This window comes from Dromiciops gliroides, chromosome 1, assembly GCF_019393635.1.
Source record: "Dromiciops gliroides isolate mDroGli1 chromosome 1, mDroGli1.pri, whole genome shotgun sequence".
Lineage (NCBI taxonomy): Eukaryota > Metazoa > Chordata > Mammalia > Microbiotheria > Microbiotheriidae > Dromiciops > Dromiciops gliroides.
Window position 1 is genome coordinate 200,155,661 of NC_057861.1, and position 22,671 is coordinate 200,178,331.

The following is a 22,671-nucleotide window of genomic DNA, read 5'->3' on the forward strand; positions in this document are numbered from 1 at the left end:
TTGTATAAGTAGCCATGCTTAACTATTAGCAGGAGAGTTCCTAATGGAAACACTGCGCGTTTCTTTTGCTTTTATTTAATGCTATCCTCCTAAAGGCCCTTACCTTGTTTAGAAACTATTTGTTTTAATGAAATAAATAAAAGTTCAAGAGTGTTCCAACTGTGACATAAAGCTGAAATAAAATTACAGGAGTGATTCTGGTAGACAAAGAAAATATAGACAAGCACTAAACTGTAAGGAGTGCCTTGGCCGTGAAAGTGACATCTCAAGAGTTTGAAATTTTACAAGGTATCTTATTGCTTATCCTTAAAGAGTGTCTATACGAAAGTTCCTTGATTTCAGGGTAGGCACTCTCTTAAGTCAATAAAGACCTTAAAGCCTCCAGCAGCTGGTTTTCATGACACTAAACTGTTGATTTTCATGAGTTGGGACAAATTCATTGCTTGGTAGTCTAAACTCTGGTGTGTTGTCTCTAGAAACTTAGCTGCGTCTGGTGATTAGGAAGTCACACCAGGTATTTTAAGCCTTCTAGCTTCATAGGTGGAACTCTCCAGTATTTGTACTTCGTCGGTATAGCTTTGGGGACCTCCAGACCAAGGTGAAGCTCTTTAGGTACCATGATAGGTACACAGAGGAAATATTTCAAGGCTGGGCGTTCTCACTTCAGCAGAATACCTAAAGGACTTTGCCTTTTCTGGATCATTTTACAATTCTACTGAAGCTGATGGTGCCTGCAGACCTTTGTGGACCAAAAGGCTAAGTACGGTCTAGTATAGGCAGTCTGGTGATAATTTAGTCATAATTTAGCCTGGAGGCTCCTTTTGAAGGAAACCATTTGTTTTCCTAAACTTCCTAACTCCAGGCTTTTTCTGTAACCTTTTCCATCTTTCCGTTATTATTCATCAACACCACCCAGGGCGGGTTACCCCCTTTAAACCCAATCACATTACTTTTTGGGGAAGAGACGTTTAGGGAGAGGGAGGGGCACGTTTGGGTGGGAGGGTTAAGGAGAGGCTCGGTCTTTCCAAGTACTGGGTACAGTGTGTTAGTTTGGGTCAATTCTCCTTCACTGAGGCGCTTGCTATACAACTGTTGGGATTTTAAAGGGAAAGCACGAGTTTCTAGAAAAGAGGTGAATATAATTTTAAATAAATGCCTCTCCCCCGGTGGGCTAAATGTAATAAATACTACAGCGCTTACAGCTTCTTAGCTCCAGAAAATAACCTATAGTGATGCTACGTGAGAATGACTATAATATTCTTTTCCAACAACCTTGGTCCTTCTCCCCAAGCAGCCTCCTATCCCGGCCCAAAGTAGGCATGGAATCCCGCTTTCTCTTAAAGGCTCAGGAAGCCTGGGACCACATTGATTCACACTACCCAGGGCAGCTGAGTTCCGAGAGATACAGCAAGGTTGAGCCCAGGACCCAGGACCCAGGAGTTCCTTCTTCTGCTTTTCTCCTATTCTCCAGTGGGATCTTAGTGAAAAGGAATGGCAGGAAGAGGAGGAAGAGGGCATAGGGATGGCGGAGGGTGCGCCGGAGACTATGAAAAGAAAAACTTGTCCAGTGACTAACTATCGTAGAAGAGGTCGATACTGGAATCTGGAGTCAAAAGAAGGAACGACGTGGCTTCTATTCCAAAGGAGATTGCGGTCTTTCGGAGGATTGAGGGAGGAGGGGCAGTGAAAGCAGGAGAGGGAAAGCGTGTATATTGGGAGGAGGGAAGGAAAAATGAGAGGAGAAAGGAGAGAGGGAAGGAGAGAGAGAAGGAATAGAGAGTAGGGAGAGAGGGATGGAGATGAGTTGCGAGAGGGAGGAAAAAGACGGCGAGGGAAAGGGAGGAAAAGAAGGAAAGAGGGAAAAAGAAATGGAAGAAGAAAAAGAGAGGGAGGGAGAGTGGAGAGAGTAGGGGGAAGAGAGAGAGGGATAGAGGAACAATTCTCATCCTAGGGCGGAAGAGCTGGCTGGGAAGTGCAAAGGCAGCAGGACTCCCATATACCCTGGGGGCTCCAGTGAAGAGCGGCATCCAGCCCCAGTCCGCGGAGATGCTGCTGCTGCTGTCTCCGTGGTTGCTGCCGCAGCCGGGTCTCCAAGTGCACCGTGGGTACCCCCAGTCACTTCCTACAGACCAGGCCAATCAGGCAGCTCAGGGGCTTGCATTTTGGCAGATGCACCCCATTCTAGTTCCCCGCCTGCTGAGCCTGGGGGCTGGAGCCGGGAAGCCGCTGCGCTGCGCTGGGACTAGTATCCCTGGCTCCTAATGGCTCTCCCGGAATCTCTGGCCCCAGGGGCACGGTGTCTGCAGACCCGCTAAAGTGGGAGGGAGTGAAGGAGAAGAGGGCAGGCCCCGAGGGTGCATGATGAAGGTCCTTATGGGCATCCGGAGGCTGAGGTGGAAGCTCGGTAGGCGCTGCACCCTTCTCTTCGTTCTCTTCTGGACCGTTTGCTGGGTGCTAGTGGCCACACTTTTCCTCCAAATCCACAGGAGTGTCTTTTCTGAGCGCTGCACAGACGAAAAGAGCCGGAGGATCCTGGCTGGGCTGGTATGTCCTGTCCTGACCCCGTCCTGTTCCTATCCTCTAGCTCTCTTCCCCACTGCACCCATCCACTTTGCTCACTACCTGCCACCCTCTCCTGGGAGCGCAAGCGCTTCGGGACGGACTGGCTGGGTGAGAGGGATAGCCACCAGGTGGGGATCTACTGAGCGTGAGACGGGGGAATGAGTGCTTTGGATTTTTGACTTTGGACTCAATTCCATCTCTTTCATCCCCAGAAGCGCCTGTGACTCACATAACTTGGTCCCATCAAGGGGGAGACAATAGGATGCCACACTCCTCAAACAGAGCTTTTGCTTCTGATTTCACAGAGTATGTGAGGGACACACATCCCATCCACACATACACGTATTCGAAAGCACTCCTAAACAAAATTATCTTTATTTGAACACCGAATACAGACATAATGTGTTCGTGTGTGAGATAAATGAGGTGTGTACAAATTCTATTTTTCTTTGAGTTTGTTTTCTGCCTTCATTGTAACCCTGGACCTGATAAGCCTATTCAAGGGATTTTTACCTAGTAATTGGCAGCTCCCCCTAATAATTACAACTCATATTTCAATAAGCCTTTAAAGTTTGAATATTGCTTTTCTCGAAAAATCTTGAGTTAGTGCTTATTTTATAGATAAGGAAACTGAGGTGCATTGACTTGGCCATAGTCACCCATCTAGTAAATGCCAAAGCAAGGATTTGTGCCCAGGTCTCATAAAAGCTTCATTTGTATGCAGGCCAGAATAAGTCACTTAGAACAGTATAGAAATTCGTAATTTGGAGGTGGTATCCTTCCTTCCTTCCTTCCTTCCTTCCTTCCTTCCTTCCTTCCTTCCTTCCTTCCTTCCTTCCTTCCTTCCTTCCTTCCTTCCTTCCTTCCTTCCTTCCTTCCTTCCTTCCTTCCTTCCTTCCTTCCTTCCTTCCTTCCTTCCTTCCTTCCTTCCTTCCTTCCTTCCTTCCTTCCTTCTTTCCTTCCTTCCTCCCTCCCTCCCTCTCTTTCTGAAATTCAACCATATTTAACCTCCATCCACCATATGTCCTCTTTCAACTGCTCTATTTTTCTTCTACAATCCACTAAATTTGACCTTCAGATGATTCCTCCAGTCAAGTACAGGGCACAGGCTGTACTAGAAATCAACCATCCTGATTGGAGTTTGTGTGAGCCTCAGCACAAGAGCTAAGAGTTTGATTGCTTTTGTAACAGAAGGCAAAAAAAGCAAAGAAAGGGAATGGCCCTGGAAAACTCTTCCTTCCCAAACTCCTTTTGTTTCCTTTACTCTTTTTATACAGCAGTTACTGTCAATTAAATAAGATAGAGAGCTTAAGTGCTTAGACTAAACAATTAAAGCATCTTCTAATGGATTACTAAGATATAGTAGCAAAGGTGAGACAATTAGTTAAAACTGGCATCTGCTGGCAGCACAGAAATCCGCAGTTGCCATAAAACAAGATTTGATCTCTGGCTGTTCCAAAATGGCAGCAATTTCTTATTCCTTCCATTTTATTCAGAATATTAAACAAATAAGAGGACAATGATAATGAAGGAATAGACCCTTTAAAAAGAAGATAGGAGATGGTGACAACTATTGTCCAAGCATCTGTCAAGTAAATATTCGCTTCAGAAAAGTGAATGTGTCCCTTCCCTTTTTTCCATAAACCTTTAAGAAATAAACTGCCCACGGGTCGCAACTATGTTTGCTCCCTTACCAAAACATGGAAACAATGCTTTGGGGATAAAATATTCATAAGACTGTATGTATGCATACAATTAATTGAGAAAAAAATGAAGGAAACAAATTATGTATGAAAATGCTCAGATTAAACAAATAACATTCCCGAATTGAATTAGACACCATGAACAAGCCATATGTTGGTGAAGTGCTCATTGTTTACTTAGTTCCTCCCCTTTGATAGGTAAATTCATTTGTACAATGCAGGCTCTCTGCTCTTGAGCTCCTAAAAGAGTTTCCCTAACCTCAATACACACTCATTTTCTTATTCCATTCATATTTTCTCCTCACTTTTAAAGACTTACTCATCTTTCTCATCTCTTCACCCCTATCCTTCCTTCTTAGTTGATTTTTTTACACCAGTATCCACAAACTGAAGGTCTATCTGAAGCTGCTTTTGAAAAATACTAGTTTAAAAAAATTTTAAGTGTGTAGATGAAATGGAAACCTTAGCTTAGGTTAAGTGGAATGAAGCCTAATGAAAACTAAATAATCCATTATGAAAGTAAGTAATTGATAAGCATTAATTTTCCAGAGTTCCATGAAATAAATGAAGACTAATTATGCTCAGGAGCTCTATCAATTTATCTTAAATGGCAACCTTATTGGATTTTTTTGTTTTGTTTTTTTAACTCTGGTCTGACATAGATCTGAAAAGGTTGGTTCTCTGCTTGCCAAGTTGCTAAATATTCCCCACCACCAATAATTATAAAATACCTGCATTATCTTCCCCAGAATTTATTGGACACAGATTCAAAGATGACAGACTCTCCCCTGAACTGACTTTGAAGCGAAAGTACTGTTTGTCTTGGTCTTCATAAGTCATCATTTATTCCTATTACAACTCATTCCACTCTCTCATGCTGCACTTGCTCATGGGAATATGACATATGTCTTTAGCCAAGATACACATAGATTAGATTTTCTTTTAAATGGTTTTAAGTTATTCTAAGAAGGGATGTCCTCCCCTCCAATCATTCAAAAGCCCAGAAGAACTAGGTAGTTGTAGCTTCTGTGGACCCTGACTAGATTGAATCTCTCAGTTCCTTGGCTCCCTGAGTAGTTTTCAATTCAACTCAGCTTAGCTCTTACACTTCATAATAAAAGCAGTTGTTATTTTTCTGACTTGCCTCCAGATTCTCATTAGCTTTCCCTCTGAACACAACAGCGCATAAGCAACAGCCCTACTGACTGAGCCAAAAAGAAACCTCTTTCTGGCTGAGCCCAAAAGAATTATGATAAATGTCTCTCAGTGGGAAGCCTCTCCTTGTAGTCTGACTATAACAAGCGCTGCAGGTGGTATTTCTTGGAGGAGCTTGTAGAGGAGAGTGTGATGGTAGGATTACAAAGCACAGTAGTAGGATAAACAGAGGCTTGTAGGTGTGCATTAATAGGCAAAGGGCAAAATTAGAGAGTAAAGGAAATGAGACTAGGAAATCCTTCCTACCCACTATTTAATTCTATTCAGCAAATATTAATTAGCTAGTGTAGACAAGGTATATAGGAAGTCACCATGCTAGAGTGGAGAGAACTCTGAATTAGGGGATAAAGGTCTAGATTTTGAGTTCAAGCTCTGACCCTATTTATGTGATTACAAGCAAGTCACCTAGATCTCTTGCAGCCTCTATTTTCTCAACTGTTAAATAGGAATAATAATGCTTATAGGGGCAGCTAGGTGTCGAAATGGATAGTGTGCTGGGCCTGGAGTCAGGAAGACTCATTGTCTTGAGATCAAATCTGGCCTCAGACAATTACCAGCTATGTGATCTTGGACAAGTCACTTTACCCTGTTTGCCTCAGTTTCCTCATCTGTAAAATGAACTGGAGAAGGAAATGGCAAACCACTCCAGAATCTTTGCCAAGAAAACCCCAGATAGAGCACTGACCCTGGAGTCAGGAGTACCTGAGTTCAAATCCAGCCTCAGACACTTAACACTTACTCACTAGCTGTGTGACCCTGGGCAAGTCACTTAACCCCAATTGCCTCACTAAAAAAAAAAAAAAGAATGAAGAAAACCCCAAATGGGGTCCTGAACAGTCAGAAATAACTGAACAAAACAATGTTTGGGTTAAATGAGATAGCACATATAACAGTATTTGTGGACCTAAAAGTGTAATATGTGATGTGAGTTATGATTAAGGGACATGAAGATGATTAAAAAATGTTTATGATAACAAAAATAGGTGACATTAATAGAGTGTCCTTGCATTTAAAAAGAGCTTTAAATACATGATCTCATTTGATCTTCACAACAATCCTGTGAGGTAGAAAATCTTTTATTTAGAGTTTTGGTTTTGTACAGGAGATACTGTAGCTTAAGTGAGGCACAACTTCAAAGAACAGAGTGGCAGTTAGAAACACTCAATTTACAATCCAGGATCTGGCTTCAAATCCCAGGGCAAGTCTCAGGACCAGCTTCCTTGTCTGTAAAATGAGGGGGTTGGATTAAATGAGTTCCAGTGTTCCTCTCAGCTGAAAACTCAATCGAATGTAGTTTCTTTGAGGACAGTGACCATTTTCGTCTTTGTGTCTCCACATAGTGCTTTGCACCTTCATTGCTATTGGTCTTCATGACTACATTCAGGGTTTTCTTGGCAAATATACTGGAGTGGTTTGCTACTTCCTTCTCCAGCTCATTTGACAGATGAGGAAACTGAGGCAAACAGGGTGAAGTGTGACTTGCCCAGGGTCATAAAGTTAGGAAGTACCTGAGGTCAAATTTGAACTCAGGTCTTCCTGAATCAAGGCCCTATCCACTTAGCTGCTGGTGCTTGATCAATGCTTGTTTTTGTTTGTTTGTTTGTTTTAGTGAGGCAATTTGGGTTAAGTGACTTGCCCAGGGTCACACAGCTAGTAAGTGTTAAGTGTTTAAGGCTGGATTTGAACTCAGGTACTCCTGACTCCAGGGCCAGTGCTCTATCCACTGCGCCACCTAGCTGCCCCAATGCTTGTTATTTTTATAAACCTAGAATCCTATGACTTAGTCCTAGCTCTGCTACAAATTCTCTAATGCAATTTGTGGTTAGTCCCTCACTCTCTCTTAGCCTCAGTTTTCTCATCTGTAAAATGAGCAAGTTTTGACTAGGTGAGATCTAAGGTTTCTTCCAGTTCTCAGATTCTAGACTGTAATTTAGAAACAATTGGAATTGTTCCAAAATAGGGTGTCCCTCTTCCTTGGAGCTTGTGCTTTTCCAGGTTTCAGTGCATCACTCCTTTCTGCTCTGCTTTTGAGTTCACACCCTAATAGCAGGAAATACATTAGACTCTCCTTCCCTTGCCTACAAGGTTCCCAGGACCCTTCTTTTTCAGTCAACTGTGGCTGGAGGCGATGGCAGGCTAACAAGTGTTATGCCATGGTTGATAATTTATAAACCTGGCAGATTGCTTGGCCAAGGTAATAAGCAAAGCTTATGAAGAAAAAAAAGAAAAAAAGAAAAAAAAGAACAGGAAAAATGGCTTTTGCTACTGTATTTCTGATCCCTTCAGTAATGAAAATCCCAGCTAATAATGGAGAATATTTCATCCTTCCATTTCATCTGGTATTTTAAAAAGTACTTTAAAAAATATACTTTTATACTGTCTATGGAATTAGGAAATCCTAACTTCCCTTTTGCATGACTGGGTTTTTCTTTCTTCCAGTGTAGGCATCTATATTAGGGATTTTAAAAAATTGTTTTAGGAATTCATTTTTCATGAACCTCATGCTCACTTTTCCCTGGGTTCTACTAGGTGAAACAGAAGCTGTCAAAAATTCACTATACTAACAACATTCAAATCACATATCTGAAAGCTTTTGTGAGAATGACTCCATTTCCCTGAAAGCTTTCATCAGGACTATAATAGGTCTACAGAGTAGACCCAAAGTCTTAGTGAAGTCTTCAGCTTTAAGAGCTGCACTAGGGGCAGCTAGGTGGCACAGTGGATAGAGCACCGGCCCTGGATTCAGGAGGACCTGAGTTCAAATCCAGCCTCAGACCCTTGATTACCTCACAATTGCCTCACAAAAAACCAACAATAACAAACAAAGAGCTGCACTAAGACTTTGGGGACACCATGTATTAAACTTTGTGGAGGAGGGAGGAGAGACGAGTTGCCTATTCTAGCAGTTTAATATTATGAGATACCACAAAGTACAACATAGCTACCTATGAGAAGCCCCATCAACTATGATGAAGTTCAGGCCTTGTCAATCCATCTTGCAACACAATGCCATTTAAAAACTCCAACTACCCCATTGGACTCTGACAATATGGCCTTTCCGAACTTGTCAAGAGATTTCTAGAGTCAGTTGGACAGTGTGTAATTTAAGATTCTAAATGTGGATTCTAATGTGTTCCCCCAGTTTGGGGGAAACTGACTAAAAATCACTGATAAAATGAGTTTAGGTTTTTAAGGGTTTATTGGAAAATAGAAAGAAAAAGATTGAGAACAGAATTCTAACAGTCTGGCATTCCTATCTTTCCTCAAATCTCCTGTGAAGTCCTCTGCCGCCACCACCATCAAGTCCGGAAGCCAAAAAGGCCCGCGCTCTCTGCGCAGGCTCCCTTTCCTCCTTCCTGTCTCCTCCCAGACCATAGGAGTCTCCTCCAGTTGATTGGCTGGTAGACTTGATAGACAGCACCCATGAGCAAGCGTCATTTCCTGACGCCAAGGAAAAGCCACAATGCCTCTGAGGCATTTTCCTCATGGTGGAGCTTTCCCACAGCAAGTCTCCAGTAGGTGGCGTCATTCCAATCATTACAACAGGAATTGTTTCTCTCTTAAAGTTTCAGCTGGAGAAATTAGAAATCAACCTATAGGGAACCTATAAGAACTGGGACATGATCCTGATGCATGTGTAAATCACCTATCACATATATAAATGGACAACTGCTGAGTCAGCTATGGATTAAAGCCACATAATGATTGAATGTAAAGATTTGTTCTAGGTAACAGTCCCTGCTAATGTTTTCATCAACTTACTTTAAAAAAAAATTCCTAGTTTTTAATTCACTTGGTTGATAGCATTTATTAAACAATTCCTATGTTCTAGGTCCTGTGCTGGACATTGGGAATACAAAATCAAAAGTGAAAAATATTTTTAAAAACCTTTATCAGGAACTTATTTTCTGCTTCAGGGACATATCATGTTCTTGGATCAGTATATATTGTAGATATGCAAAATAACTATGAAATGATTGTGGAAGAAGGGAGGTATTAACACAGGGAATAAGGAAAGGGCTTCTTAAGAGAGCAGTATTTCAGCTGAGCTCTAGAAGGAATTAGGGGTCGCCACAGGTAGAAGTGAGGAAGAGAAGCATTTCAAATATGGGAGAGAGGCAAGTCTACAAGCTTTTATTAAGTACCCACTATATGCCAAGCATAATGCCTCAGCCACTGTGCTTGGGTATACAAGGAAAGGCAAAAAAGAATCCCTTCCTTCAAGAAGTTAAGATTTAATGGAGGGGGCAGCTAGGTGGCACAGTGGATGAAGCACCAGCCCTGGAATCGGGAGAACCTGAGTTCAAATTTGGTCTCAGACACCTGACACGTACTGGCTGTGTGACCCTGGGCAAGTCACTTAACCCTCATTGCCCTGCCCCCCCCCCCAAAAAAAAACACCTAATGGAGGAGTTTATAATCCAAGGGATATTCTGCTCAAATATGTGGAAGCAGGAGATGTCTAGTATGGGGAAAAAACGAATAGGGTAATTTGGCTAAAGCATACAGAGTGCAAAGGGAAGAAATATGTAGCTTACTTATAAACAAATCCAACAACAGGGTAGAGGCAGTTTGTGTGGGGCCTTGAATGCCAAACAGTTTGCTCATATGTAAAATGGTGAAAGTAATAGCACCTCCCTCCCAGGTTTCTTGTGTCAAATGGGATAGTAATTGAAAAGTAGGTAGCACAGTGTCAGGCACATAGTAAGTAGGTGCTATAGAAATAATTAACAATGATAATTATTGTTATTGTTGTTATCATTATTATACCCTGACCCATGCTGGCTTTTAAATGGACAGAGGATCTGAGATAGCTGAAGAAAGGAAAAGAAACAGAGCAACCATATTCGAAACACTGCAATCTGAGCCTTTAGGATTGGACTAGCACTGTGATTAATCTCTATTAAAGACTGGAAGTACAACTGACGTTTATGGTCATTTGCGTGCCCAAATGAATATCTGTGCCTCTTATACCCTGTAGGTCATTTATTTTTGCTAAGAAAAAAAACTATAGTAATAAATTTTTGGGTGTTTTTTTTTTTCAAATAAGAAAATAATCAGGGTCTTGGGAAGTCAGATCTACCCAAATAAAGTTCCTCCCCTGTGGACACACAATATGGTGAAATGTCCCACTTGCCAGCAGAGTTTCTGTGCAGGTGTGGAACTAATCAGCCCTGCCTCTGGTCAATGTCATTTCTCCATTCAGCCTTCTCAGTACGGAACAACAGATAAGTGTTTCCTTCCTTGTTGCTGGGCACTAGCTCCCAAGGACTGAAGTCACAAGGATGCTTTTGTAGACTAGGCTCTATTGGAAACCACAATCCAAAGTCTGGTGACTAATGGTGCTTTTGTTCACATCTATCCTGTCCATTTTAATGCCATTCTGAGTTCCAGATAAAGCCTAGCTTTTATATAACAGGCAATCCATTTTAATAATTATCAGACTTTTTAGTTCATATTTCAATTTTTAAAAAAGTTTTTGCTGCATTTTCACATCAGGCTTTCTATAGGAAGATGACCACATTGAATAAATACCAGACGAAGTGGAGAAAAAAGTAACAAGGAAAATGGATACTACCAAGCCATTTCCTGCATCCTTGTCTGTCCCATCTCCTTAATCACCGGTCATGTTCACTTACTCTCTCCAAATGTCAAGCCGTCTCCAAGGATCAACTTGTAGCTGCACTTCTGGATGCTCAGAATGATCCCAGAGTAATCTCAGGCAGCAGCAGCAGCAACAGCAACAGCAGCAGCAATTCTTTTGAAAGTAGAGGCATGGAAACAATTATAGGTAGAGAGGATGATTGACAAAGAGAGTACTGTTTCCTGTAGATGGTACATTTGATGACCCCCAAACCTTGAGATGGTGTGCCAGGGGTAATTATAGAAGGGTGGAAGTTTACCAAAGACATATTAAATTTCAAGGCATATAGTGGGTTTATATAGTTTTAAAAACACACTAATGCACTTTTCTCCAACAAAAATATTTGAGGTAGTTTTGGGTGGGGCAGTACAACATTGAGTACAAATCTGTACTGCTTAGCATATATGGTATTTAGCAGTTGCAAGATCAGTGTCATGATTTTATATCCACTTCCTTATCTAGCTAGGCATTTGTCAAGCAGGTTATTATTCCCAACTACCTTATCTTACAGATGAAGAGACTAAAGTTGGAGGTTAAATTTTTTTGGGGGGGTAGGGGGGGGAGGAGGGAGGAATGTTACTCAAAAACAATCAAAAGAGTCAGCTTAAATCTTTCAGCTCTAGGATTTCTTGGCTCTTGCTGGGTCATTAGACTATTCTGAGACATATCTGCAAACCTAGGCTCTTTTTTATTTTTATTTTTTGTGGGGCAATGGGGGTTAAGTGATGTGCCCAGGGTCACACAGCTAGTAAGTGTCAAGTGTCTGAGGATGGATTTGAACTCAGGTCCTCCTGAATCCAGGACCCGTGCTTTATCCACTGTGCCACCTAGCTGCCCCCCCCCCCAGGCTCTTTTGTAAGAACTGAGGCTCAGGAATTCTTTTTAAGATGTGATTACAGTTTTTTGTAAGATGTGCAACTGAATGTCTTGTGGTGGCTCTGCAATCAATAAGCATAAGGTCTAATAAGGGCTAATATCCAACAGCAATTCAATGAGCATTAAGAAGCTACTATGGGGCAGAAGAAGGAGAAGAAGAAGAAACTATGTACAAGACATTGTGCAATCTGCTTGGGTTTTTCAAAGAAAAAAATAAATAAAAATAAAATTAGTCCATTTCCTCAAGGAAGTTAAGTCCTCTTAGGCAGATACAGCATATATAGTTAAGCAAATTAGGGAAATCAAAAAGAGCTTCATGTAGGAGATGGTAACTGAGCTGAGTCTTGAAGGAAGCCAATGATTCCAAAGAGGAGGTGATGAGGAGGTACAAAAAGTGCCAGGCAATACATTTCAGGCATGGAGATTTTGCTGGGCATGGAGATGAAATGATAAAATCAGGATAGAGAGTCCAGATTGATTGGAACAAAGAATGAATGAAGGGGAGTAATATGAAACAAGCCTCGAAAAGTGGATTGAAGAATCTGTAATTTGTCCTGGAGGCAATATAGAACCACTGATATTTTCAAGCAGGGAAATGACATCCCTGTTTTAGTAATATTAATTTGGCAGCTGTGTTTTGGATTGATTGGAGAAGGGAGAGACTAGAAGCAGGAAAACCAATTAGTGGTCTGTTACCATAGGCTAGGAGATACATAGTAAGCTCTTGAACTAGTAGTATGCACATGAGTTGGAAGAAGGGGATGAGTGAGAGATGTTGATAAGACTTGGCAACTATTTAGATAAGATGAAAGAAAAGCCAAGAGTCAGATAGCATAGTGGGCCTAGAGTGTGGGCCTAGAATCAAGAATACCTGAGTTTAAATGTGACTTCAGAAACTTAACTGTGTGAACCTGGACAAGGCACTTAACCTGATTGCCTCATTTTCCTCAGCTGGAAAATGGGGATAATAATATCAACTAACTCCAGCCTCATGGTTGTGAGGCTCAAAGGAAATAATACTTATAAAGTGCTTAGCACATAGTAGGTGCTACTTAAATGCTATTGTTATTATTATTAATTATTATGTTATTTGAAGTTGGATGAGAACTGAGGATAGCTTTGGAGAGAGCAGTTTCCATAGGGAATGAATTTAAAAAATGAGATTGCAAGGGATTACAAGATGAGTAGGTATTGAGGAAATGGAGGCAATGAGTGTAGATAACTGTTTTTTTTAGGGGGTTGGTTATGAAAATAGAAGAAATATAAGGTCATAGTCTTAGGGAGTAAATAGAGTTGTTTGAGTTCTCAGTCCCCCGAAGGCCCAAAAAGATTTTTCTTCTTCACTGATGTGTGAGAGAAAACTGACAGCTCTCTACATCATCACATGACTTGGAGAGCCCTAAACAGAGGATATTTCCCTATCCTATGGTTAATAAACTACCACCTTTTCTTCTCCTTATTTCTGTCATTCAGTCACTGTCTCTTTTTGTTGTTGTTGTTTTGGTGGGACAATAAGAGTTATGTGACTTGCCCAGGGTCACACAGCTAGTAAGTGTCAAGTGTCTGAGGCCAAGTTTGAACCCGGGGCCTCCTGAATTCAGGGCTGGTGCTTTGTCCACTGAGCCACCTAGCTGCCCTCAGTCACTATCAAGGTGAAAATTCCCCTCTCCTGCTCTGATGAAGTCTTGTCCCTATTCATCTCAACACCACTTCTATAGCATCTTTTTTTTTTTTTTTTTTTTTTTTTTTGCGGGGCAATGGGGGTTAAGTGACTTGCCCAGGGTCACACAGCTAGTAAGTGTCAAGTGTCTGAGGCCAGATTTGAACTCAGGTCCTCCTGAATCCAGGGCCAGTGCTTTATCCACTGTGCCACCTAGCTGTCCCCTATAGTATCTTTATACTGATCTTTGCTCTTTGCAACCCCGTTCTATTATTACCAAGCCTCCCTTTGCTGTATACCTCTTTTTTTCCCCACTATTCCACTCTCCATGGTGGTTTATCCAAACCTTTCCATCCCTTCTCAAGCCATTGTCTTTTCCTTCTCCTGTCTTACATGAGGAGGTGACCCTTTTTTTTTCCTTAATAGTATTTTATTTCTTCCCAGTTACATGTAAATAGTTTTCAACTTTCATTTTTGTAAGATTTTGAGTTCTAAATTTTTCTCCCCCACTCTCTTCCCCTTCCCCAAAACAGCAAGCAATCTGATTTCCACATTAGTTGTGTTTTGAAAGAAGAATCAGAACACTCATCAGAGTTGCCTCAAGGAGGGATTAACACACACACCTAATTGGGTGGAGTAATCTATTTAAACTGGGCAGTAAATGAGCCTAAGACTCCTCAGAATTGGCTCAGGGAGGGAATAATTTACACACTCAATTGGGTGGAGTAATCTATCTAACCCTGCAGGAAAATGGTTGGGGAAGGTGATAAAGAGGGAGGGGCAAAAGAAAGGAGATTAGGGGAAGGGGTAGTCAGAAGCAAATCCCTTTCGATGAGGGATTGGGTGAAAGAAGATAGATAATAGAGTAAATATCATGGGAAAGGGAATAGGATGGAGGGAAATAGTTAACAATAGTAATTGTGAAAAAGAGAAAAGGGGGAAAGATTATACAAAAAATATTATTGTGGTGGCTAAGAATTGGAAATCAAAGGAATGTCCATCAATTGGGGAATGACTGCAGAAGTTGTGGTATATGATTGTAATGGAATATTATTGTGCTATAAGAAATGACAAGCAGGATGATTTCAGAAAAACCTGGAAAGACTCATATGAACTGATATATAGTGAAATGAGCAGAATCAGGAGAACATCGTTCACAGTGACTGCAGTATTGTTCTATGAGCAATCGTGAATGACTTAACTACTCTCAGCAATACATTGATCCAAGACAATCCCAAAGGACTAATGATGAAGCATACTATCCACCTCCAGAGAAAGAACTGATATTGATTGAACATAGACTCAAAAAAAAAAAAAGCACTTGTTCATGCTACATATATAACCTATATCAGATTGGTTGCTGTCTTGTGGAGGGGGAAGGAAAGGGAGGGAGGGAGAAAAAATTGGAACTTTAAATCTTATGAAAATGAATGTTGAAAACTACCTTTACATGTAACTGGAAAAAATAAAATAAATGTTTGTTAAAAAAAAGACAGAGAGAGAATCAGAACTAAAGGGGAAAAAACACAAAGGAAAAAAAACCCCAACAACAAATAAAGTGAAAATAGTATGCTTCAATCTGCATTCAGACTCCATAGTTCTTTTTCTGGATGTAGAGAGCATTTTCCTTCATGAGTCTTTTGGAATTGTCTTGGATCATTGTACTGTTGAGAAGAGCTAAGTCCCTTATAGTTGATCATCACACAATGTTGCTGTTACTCTGTATCATGTTCTCCTGGTTTTGCTCACTTCACTCAGCATCAGTTCATGTAAGTCTTTCCAGGTTTTTCTGAAATGTGCCTGGTCATCATTTTTTATAGCAAAGACCTCATTATGCCCCTTGGGACTTTGGAATTAAATGAGACCTAGCGACTCTCCTTATTTTATAAATGAAGAAATTGAGGGCCAGAGAATCTAAATCATTTGTTCATGATCATATGACTAGCTACTCATAAAACCAGGCCTAGAATCCCAGCTTTTTTCATTTCCATGGATATGATTCTAGTCTTTATTAAAGAACAAGATAAATATGAAAAAGGTAAGTCCTCCCTTCATCTCATTACATTGATTATATATCGTCCCATATTGCCTGTTGGTGTCTAATGTGTGTTAGTTTTCTCTCCTCTACTAGATGGGGAATTCCTCAAGGAGCACATGTCCCCTGAGGACAGGAACCATTTCTTATTTTCCTTCAACACCTCCCATGGCCACTAGCACAGCACTGAGCACATAGTCAGTGCTCAGTAAATGTAGTTTGGAAGATTCATGTATTTTTTTCTTTTTCTTTTTCTTTTTTTTGTGTGTGTGAGGCAATTGGGGTTAAGTGACTTGCCCAGGGTCACACAGCTAGTAAGTGTCAAGTGTCTGAGGTCAGATTTGAACTCAGGTCCTCCTGAATCCAGGGCCAGTGCTCTATCCACTGTGCCACCTAGCTGCCCCAGATTCATATATTTTTAAAAAATGTTTAGGGGGAGAATAGGTAATTGAAGTCCAAAGCAGAGTAGGTTTCTCAAAAACATCTTCATGGTGACTGACTCTCCCATTCCTTCACTTCAGTGTCATGACTACCAAGGGGGCATGCTGATGGGAAACCTTTGTGAAGACCTGTGTGTGGCTGGCAAGCTGGTGTACCAGCGTTGCCTCTACTATGAGAGGGGCAAGAAGGTTCTTCAGGCCACTTGGCATGGCCAGCCTGTTGTCCTAAAATCCAAGAAAGAGGCCTTCTCCAGCTTCCAACCCCTTGACTTGTTGGATGAGGAAGTGGAGGGTAGCAAAGACTTTCCTGAGGAAGAGCTCCTCCTAATGGTAGCTATAGAGGTCAAGAATGCCCTAGGTCTGGAGATCTCCAACAGTACCATGGGGCCCCTGTGGCCAGGGAAAAGGGGTCCTCGATGGAAGGTGCAGTTGGCCAGTATGTGGTCACTGCTTCAACAGGAGGAGTATCTCTACTTTAGCCTTCTACAAGACTTCAGCCGCCATGTCCTGCAGGTGCTGGGCTCCTGTGGTCACTTCTATGCAGTAGAATACCTTGCTGCTGGACATCCCGGGCACAGAACACTTTTTCCCTTGGAGGAAGCTGTTGGCATCCCCCTCGTGAGTGAGAAGGGCCAGGCAAAGGCCATTAACAACATTGCTCTCAGTTTCCTGGACATGGTAGAACATTTTGATAATGACTTCTCCCATCGCCTTCACCTCTGTGATATCAAGCCAGAAAACTTTGCCATAAGGAGTGACTTCACAGTAAGTGCTTCCAAGGAGGGATGAATAAGTATAGCAGAGGGCACCATGGGCTCAAATGACTGATCGTTTGGGTTCTAGAGATCTGGGTTTTATTTAGTAAAAGCCCCATGAGTACCTCCCTCCCCATGATCTGGTTAGAGTTCCACCTTTGATTCTCCAGAATCATAAACACCCCTCCTTTGCCCCCTCACCTCAGTGTGAACATTCCTTTATGGCCTCATAAGACATCTCAAGGCCCTGCATCATCCTGGTTGTCCTTTGGACACTCTCCAGTTAGACAGAGGAAAATGCTCAGGTGGGACATGATAGCTATGTTCTAGTTAGTTATCTAAGGGCTTTCGGGGAAGAAGAATTAGACTTGCTCTGTTTGGATCCAGGTGACAAAACCAGGAGCTATGGGTAGAAGTTACAGAGAGGCAGATTTAGATTTTCTGTCAGGAAAAAACATCCTGACGATTGTAACAAATTTGAAATGGAATGAATTGTCTCAGAGGGTGGTGGGTTCTCTTACTGGTGGTCTTTGGGCAAAGGCTGGAGCACCACTTGTCAGATAGGTCAGAGATCAGGAGATTCTTCTTCAGATATGGGTTGGACTCCACAGCTGCTGAGGTCTCTTTCCACTCTGAATTTCCGAGTCTACTCAACAACTGCAGCTCTGGGCATTAACACTCTAGAAGTCTTTCCATCCCATTCTTTACCCAAAGGGATGAGTATTGGTAGGAAAGAGCTTTCAAACAGGGGAACAACATCCCAGACATCAACAAAGTCCATATTTCCTAACAGCTAATAAGATTAATTTCTCAAAAAGAGTGAAGACATTTCTGCCATTGATTTAAAAGCAGAAATCTCTTTGGGGAGGGAGGAGGGTATCTATTTAATTTCTGATCTGAGGCAACTATCTTCGGGAGATGGGGGTTTGATTGCAATGGGAATAAGGGTAAAAGGACTGAGAGATGAGGGGTGTCTTATGCATGTTCTTGCCTGGGGATCCTGCTTCCCTTTCCTCCTCCACATTAATTTAAATCTGCATCTCCCTATGGTTTCATTCAGGAGCTTTTGGTTAGCTTTCATTTGGTGTTCATGACTGCCAGGGAGACAAGCAGTATTTTAGTGTTGTTTGTAGCAAGTGAAAAGCATGCCTTGGGTGAGAATGACTGCCACTGAGACCTACTTTGATAGAAAAGATGAATGTGTGTGTATTCCCTACTCTGCTGCAACCTAGCCTTAAAGGAGGAAGAGATTATTGAAAAAAGAGACAGCAGCCAAAAATGGGTTAGACATCTCATTATAAGATGGACCTTTCTAACCCCACCCATGCTGAGGACAGGGAGCCTTAGAATTAATTCAGTAATTGTGGGTCCCCAAATTCAGATTTTAAGCACCAAAGGATTCCAAGACTGGCTCTTTATCTACTATATTACATTGCTTCTTACTACATTAAAGAGTTATGTATATTAAAAAAAAGAGTTATATACAACATAACAAATTGCTTTATGAGATCCAAGGTCCTGGGTCATTATTTATGGTCACAATGCCTTTGGCTAGTCAATAACTAGGTACAATGTGTGTGGGGCAAGCCTTATGCCTGCATTTCCCCCTCTCCTCTCTTACAGGTCATCTGCCCTGCTAAAGTTTCTTTCTTTTTTTTTTTTTAGTGAGGCAATTGGGGTTAAGTGACTTGCCCAGGGTCACACAGCTAGTAAGTGTTAAGTGTCTGAGGCTGGATCCGAACTCAGGTACTCCTGACTCCAGGGCTGGTGCTCTATCCACTGTGCCATCTAGTTGCCCCCCTGCTAAAGTTTCTTAACTAGGGAATCTAAAAATTGGGTTTAACTAACACCTCCAACATCTAGAACCCTGTAGGAATCTGTTAAATTTTGAATAACATCTATATTAACCATTATAAAGATAAGCTATCAAAAGGATGGTGATATTACTGTTACATTTTGGTTAATTATGGAAGTAGGGAATAAGGATTCATCTATTTATGCAACAAACATTTATGGAGTGCCTGCTGAATTGAGTACTCTACCGGTGCTAAGGGAGATACAAAGTTTAGTTAAGTCATGATCCTTGCATTCAGGGAGCTTGTACTCTAGTACGGAGACAAAATACCAACACTAATGTCTATAATACAGAATGTTATGTAAGTACTTTTTTTGTTGGTCTGCATCTGTGATTTCATTGATGTAAGGGACTTTTGGTTATGAAACTCCCTCTATCAAAGCAGATCAACAACTGCCCTGCAGCTTATGGTCTTTGAGAATTATCTGGGGGCACTGAGAGATTGTCACACAGACAGCGTGTATGACAGGTGGGTCTTAGGATCAGAAGGTCATAGATTTAGAGCAGGGAGGATCTTTGGAGATCTTCTAGTCCAACTCTCTCATTGTACAGATTAGGAAACTGAGGTTTTTGTGACTTGCCCAGGGTCACATAGGTAGTAAATGACGGAAGTGGGATTCGATCCCATATTCTTTTGCTCCAAATTCAGTACTCTTTCCATTGTAGCATGTTGCTGCTCATCCAGATTATACCGATTCCAAGGCTGGCTCTTCATCCTCCTTTACTGCATTAGAGAGTTCAAAACAAACTGCTATATGAGATGGGGAAACACATTCTAAAGTGGGGGGATCATAGAAGGCTTCATGAAGTTTTTGGAATTCTAGGACTTTTTTTTTTTTAGTTTAATTAATTAACTTTTTTGGTTAGTGAGGCAATTGGGGTTAAGTGACTTGCCCAGGGTCACACAGCTAGTAAGTGTTAAGTGTCTGAGGCCAGATTTGAACTCAGGTACTCCTGACTCCAGGGCTGGTGCTCTATCCACTGCACTACCTAGCTGCCCCAATTCTAGGACTTTTAAAGAGGTTTTCCCTTTAGTTTTCCAATTTTAATGTTTATCTGTGTTGAGCTTTAAAGGATGGGTAGGAATTTGACAGAAGAGGCGGGAGGTCATTCTAGGTAAATGGCACAGTATGAACAAAGGCATGGAGGTAGGTGAACTCAGGGCACTTCCGGGAGGAGAATAAGAATGAGATAAGGTTAAAAACAGCTGTAGGCAATAGGGAACTGCTAAATGTTTTTGAGCAGAGGAGTGATAACCAAATCTATGCAAAAGAAATAATTCTCTGGCAAAGGTATGAAGGAGAAGGGCTGGAGCAGAAGCTGTAAGATTTGAAAGGAAGTTATTGCAACTGTAAGACTGTTGTGAAATCAATAGAATTTGGTATCTGATTAGATGGAAGAGGTGAAGCAGAAAGAAAAATAAAAAAACCCCAAACACCCTAGGATTATATGGGACAACAGGTGAATGTTGTTGTCACAACAGAAACAGTGAAATCCAAAGGAAGAACAGGTTGAGGGAAAGAAAATCATCTAAATTTTGGACATGTCACATTGACAAGATGTGCAGTTGAAAATATCTTGAGGCTGTTATAGATGCAGGTGAGGTCTTGCAGGTCATCTAGAAGACTGAGCATAATAGCTGGATAGCATAAAAGGGCCAAGGGCCATATCTCTCTGTGGACAGATATGAAGGAGCCAGTGGAAATGGACAGATTGAAGATATGTAAAAGAGAAGGCAGGGCTGATGGATCAAATTTTGGGGGGGGGGTTTGGGGGGGGACAGTGAGGGTTAAGTGACTTGCCCAGGGTCACACGGCTATTAAGTGTCAAATGTCTGAGGCCAGATTTGAACTCAGGGCTGGTGCTTTATCCTCTGTGCCACCTAGCTGCCCCTCATCAAATTCTTATAGAAAGAAGGGAATATAGTCAAGAGCCTAGGGGGAAGAATTAGCCATAGTGAGACACAGGGATTGTTGGTCTGAGACTAGATAGAAAGAGAATAAAGTAGATAATGATGTTGAGAATTTTTGGAGAATGGAGGAGTTTCACTGAGGGAACTCATGTCCAGTGCCCGCAATCTTTTTTTTTTTTAATTTTTATTTTTTTTAGTGAGGCAATTGGGGTTAAGTGACTTGCCCAGGGTCACACAGCTAGTAAGTGTTAAGTGTCTGAGACTGGATTTGAACTCAGGTACTCCTGAATCCAGGGTCGGTGCTTTATCCACTTCACCACCTCGATGCCCCCTAAAGCTTTGTTTCGTTTTGTTTTGTTTGTTTGTTTGTTTATTTATTTATTTATTTGTGGGGCATTGAGGGTTAAGTGACTTGCCCAGGGTCACACAGCTAGTAAGTGTCAAGTGTCTGAGACCAGATTTGAACTCAGGTCCTCCTGAATCCAGGGCTGGTGCTTTATCCACTGTGCCACCTAGCTGCCCCCACCCTCAATCTTTTTATTTGTTGCCTCCTGAAAGTGTGTGAGAGGGAGTTAAGGGTGACAGGAGAGAAAGAAAAAGTTTATAATCACTGTGAGGAATGATTTGGGGGGTGGTCTGGGCAGTTTAAGTCACCTAAAAAATTCAAGAAAGATAGGAGAGAACCATAGCATATTGGTAATATTTTTGGGATGGGTGACACCTTTCTGATTAGATTATAGAATTTATGCTAGTCTTGGATCAGAATAGAAGCAACAGAATAGTAGTGTGTTTGAGTGCATGCCTTGAAGGGCACAGGTTGAAGCTAGGGAGAAAGAAGGTGGGGGTGTCAGAATCATAAGGACTTTCTTTTTTATTTATACTACCACACCATAGTCACTTCATTCAAAGTTGGGGGAGTAGAGAATGATGGGATGGGAGGAAAGAAGAAGAAAGGATAAGGGAGAAGAGGAGAAAAGGGAGAGAAGAGCATAGGAGAAGATAGAAGGGAAGAGGAAGGAGAGGAGAGGATCAGAGAAGCAGAAGAAAAGACGCTTAAAGGTGAGGAGGAGAGAGAAGGGAAAGGAAAAGAAAAATAAGGAGTATGGCGGGGAGGGAGAGATGAAAAGAGAGAAGGGTGGGGATAATATTAAGAACGGGTGAGAAAGTAACTCCAGGAGAAAGAAGGAAAGGAGAGGAGCTCCATAATCCCTTGTTCCCTGACCTTCAACCATTGCTTGGCTGGGAACCCAACTATTCTGAGGAAATGAGAGGAATGGTCCAGCAGGTGGTGTTCTCCCTCTGAGCCAACTCTCTAGTTGTGACCTGACTTAATGCAAAGGGCTGGTCTTCTAGGTGAGACAAGGACTGGATTCTGACAATTACCAATCATCCAATGTCCCAGAAGTCTGTAGCCGCAGCCTTTAAGCCAGGAACCAGTTTAGCAATTTGTAATACTTTCCAACATTGAGTCAGTGGCTTGAAGTCACACTTAGAAACTTTTTCATCACTTTCTGGTCCAAACTGCTATTTGATGAATGCCAATGACCACTTTCAAACAGATAGTACATTTTTCTGCTCTGAAGGCATATGAGACCGTATTTCAGGGAAGAATGAAATTATCATCAGATGTCTTTCTGGTTCTGATGCCAGGACGTTATGGTTTGTAGGAAATTATGTGGGTTAGGTAATTTTATGCATAAAAGATTTTGTGATCATTTCAAGAATAAAGAAACACCGGGTATATAAATATTTTTGTTTTTACTTCATAAGTATCAGGTTATGTTTGCAATAGATGTGAGCTATTCTCTGCCATTACATTACAAGAAAGAAAAAAAAAACAATTCTTGGTCTCCTGGGGAAAGCAGAAAGACACAGTTACAAGTAGAGGAAAGAATCACATACAGCAGAAAAGGTAAAAATAGGTACAAAGAGGAAGTTCCAATTTGATGGAGGAGACTGGAAAGGCTGCCAGAAACACTGGAAAGAAAAGAAGAGGCACTGGGCCACAATGAAA

The 22,671-nt window shown here is 41.6% G+C and overlaps 1 protein-coding gene across 1 annotated transcript in view; it reads left to right on the forward strand.

The window, feature by feature from the left end:
- The first annotated feature begins 1,916 nt into the window (after nucleotides 1-1,916).
- Nucleotides 1,917-22,671, forward strand: part of DIPK1C (divergent protein kinase domain 1C) — a 30,637-nt gene continuing 9,882 nt past the window's right edge. The window contains 2 exon segments of the mRNA XM_043976436.1: nucleotides 1,917-2,544; nucleotides 16,217-16,900. Of these exon segments, the coding sequence (XP_043832371.1) occupies nucleotides 2,359-2,544; nucleotides 16,217-16,900 (870 nt within the window). The 5' untranslated portion in view covers nucleotides 1,917-2,358.